The following is a 1,972-nucleotide window of genomic DNA, read 5'->3' as shown; positions in this document are numbered from 1 at the left end:
CCGGTTCATCACTCAGTCACTGTGATTCTCAGGACCATCTGACCGTCCTTATTTTCTTCCCCCCAGAAGGAAACATAGCCAGTGAAGACAGCTCCCTCTCGGATGCCCTTGTTCTTGAGGATGGTACGTTGGCTGCTGCATGTTCTAGAGGGCAGGAGGGAAACAGAGAGGGGTGTGAGAACTCCTGATTGACATTCAAAACGGGAGAACTGTTCTGTGTAATAATTCGCTCAAAACATCCCAGTAGCAATAACACTTGGTTTCCTCTGACTCCACATTGTAGTCAGACATCAGGTCTGGAGCAGTGAGTATTGCTGTGGTTGCTGCTCTCAATTCTTCCAAAAGACTGTCCCAGAATGCCCCCTTTTTAAGTTTTTAGTTTTAATATATCACACTCTTGCTGGCCATTCCCTCCCAAAATGGGAATGTCAGCTGGTGCATTTCTGAAAGTCAGGTCTTCAGGTCGCACCTGAACACAGCCATCAGGAATGGGGTAAGGAAGGAGGCTCTGGAGGTGTGATGGTATCCTCCAGGGTCGTGCTGCCATTGGAGGTGTCACACAGCCATCACCTGTCCCCCTTCTTCTCTTCACAGAGGATTCTCAGGTCACCAGCACAATATCCCCTCTCCAGTCCCCACACAAAGGACTCCCTCCACGGCCACCCTTGCACAACAGGCCTCCTCCTCCCCAGTCGCTGGAAGGCCTCCGCCAGATGCATTATCACCGCAACGACTATGACAAGTCTCCCATCAAACCCAAGATGTGGAGCGAGTCATCCTTGGATGAACCTTATGAGAAGGTCAAGAAACGCTCCTCACACAGTCATTCCAGGTGAGCCAGCTAGCTTGGAGCCCCGTCACATAGATGTCCTCTGCTTTCAAGAGGGATGGCTGTGAGCCCTTTCAAAATTTATAGAGCCATCCCTTACCACAAAGAGACTTCTAGGGGTTTTGGCATGTCACAAAATGTAGGCTGCACTCACATGACTGGTGCTTGGTATCTCAGTGATATTTTAAGAAACACTGAGAAAGGAAAGCAGATGGAGGATCATCTGAGGGTTTTGATGGGGCTTCGCCTTGACCTCTGCTGCAGAAGCACAAGCTCTGGGATGCACCTCAGAGCTGACTCAGCTCCTGCTCACCTCTACGAGATCACAGGTGCACACCTGAGATCTGGAAAGAGGCACAGGAGCCCCCTCCTCAAATTCCTGCCTGGGCACTGAAGCAGGGTGTTTGTTCCGCAGCAGTCACAAGCGGTTCCCCAGCACCGGGAGCTGTGCCGAAGCAGGAGGGAGCAGCTCGCTGCAGAACAGCCCCATCCGGAGCCTGCCCCACTGGAACTCCCAGTCCAGCATGCCATCCACGCCGGATCTACGGGTACGCAGTCCGCACTACGTCCACTCCACACGGTAAGTCCTCCTGGCCCCACAGCCATCTCACCTTTCTTACCCTGAAATAAATACTCTTTGCTCTGTCCTTCCTCTAGGGTATGAATTAATTCCCAGTTCAGGAAGGGACACAAACCAGTCCTGTTCACATCAGAGGCTCAAGTACTGTAGCCGAGATCCTGAAATTACTTCAGATAAACGTGATCCTGCCCCTCCTCTCCCCCTCAGAGTAATCAAGGTTTTCTTCCGCTAGGACCTTTATCTCAGGGACTGTTCATAGAGCTACAAACCCCACACCGCTTTTAAAAGGGCTGTGGTGCTACTGCTAAATTCTGCAGTAAATTCCTCCACAGATCCAGCTGGAGATAACATGTTGTTTCCTGTCTGATAGAAATTGTTGGGTGGTGATAATTCTCTCTCACAGATAAAACATTTGCACATGTGTGATCTTACATGGAGAGAGAGCCTGTACAAAGCAGTCCACCTGAGGATCCAGGTGGCAGTGGGATAAGCCCAGGGCTGACAGAGGAAAGAGCTGAAGTATGTAAGGGAGGTGATTTGATGTGCATGGCCCAATTTGACTG

General features: G+C 50.8%; 1 protein-coding gene across 1 annotated transcript in view; it reads left to right on the top strand.

Moving 5' to 3' along the window:
• FRMD4A (FERM domain containing 4A) overlaps positions 1 to 1,972 on the top strand; it is a 32,754-nt gene that overhangs the window by 22,342 nt on the left and 8,440 nt on the right. Inside the window, exons 6-8 of the mRNA XM_010183182.1 lie at positions 67 to 123; positions 595 to 832; positions 1,245 to 1,409. Coding sequence (XP_010181484.1) covers positions 67 to 123; positions 595 to 832; positions 1,245 to 1,409 — 460 coding nt within the window. The remainder of the gene's footprint in view (positions 1 to 66; positions 124 to 594; positions 833 to 1,244; positions 1,410 to 1,972) is intronic.

This window comes from Mesitornis unicolor, unplaced genomic scaffold (assembly GCF_000695765.1).
Source record: "Mesitornis unicolor isolate BGI_N332 unplaced genomic scaffold, ASM69576v1 scaffold3104, whole genome shotgun sequence".
NCBI lineage: Eukaryota > Metazoa > Chordata > Aves > Mesitornithiformes > Mesitornithidae > Mesitornis > Mesitornis unicolor.
Note: the sequence above shows the minus strand (reverse complement) of the source record. Positions and strands in the feature narration are given on the sequence as shown.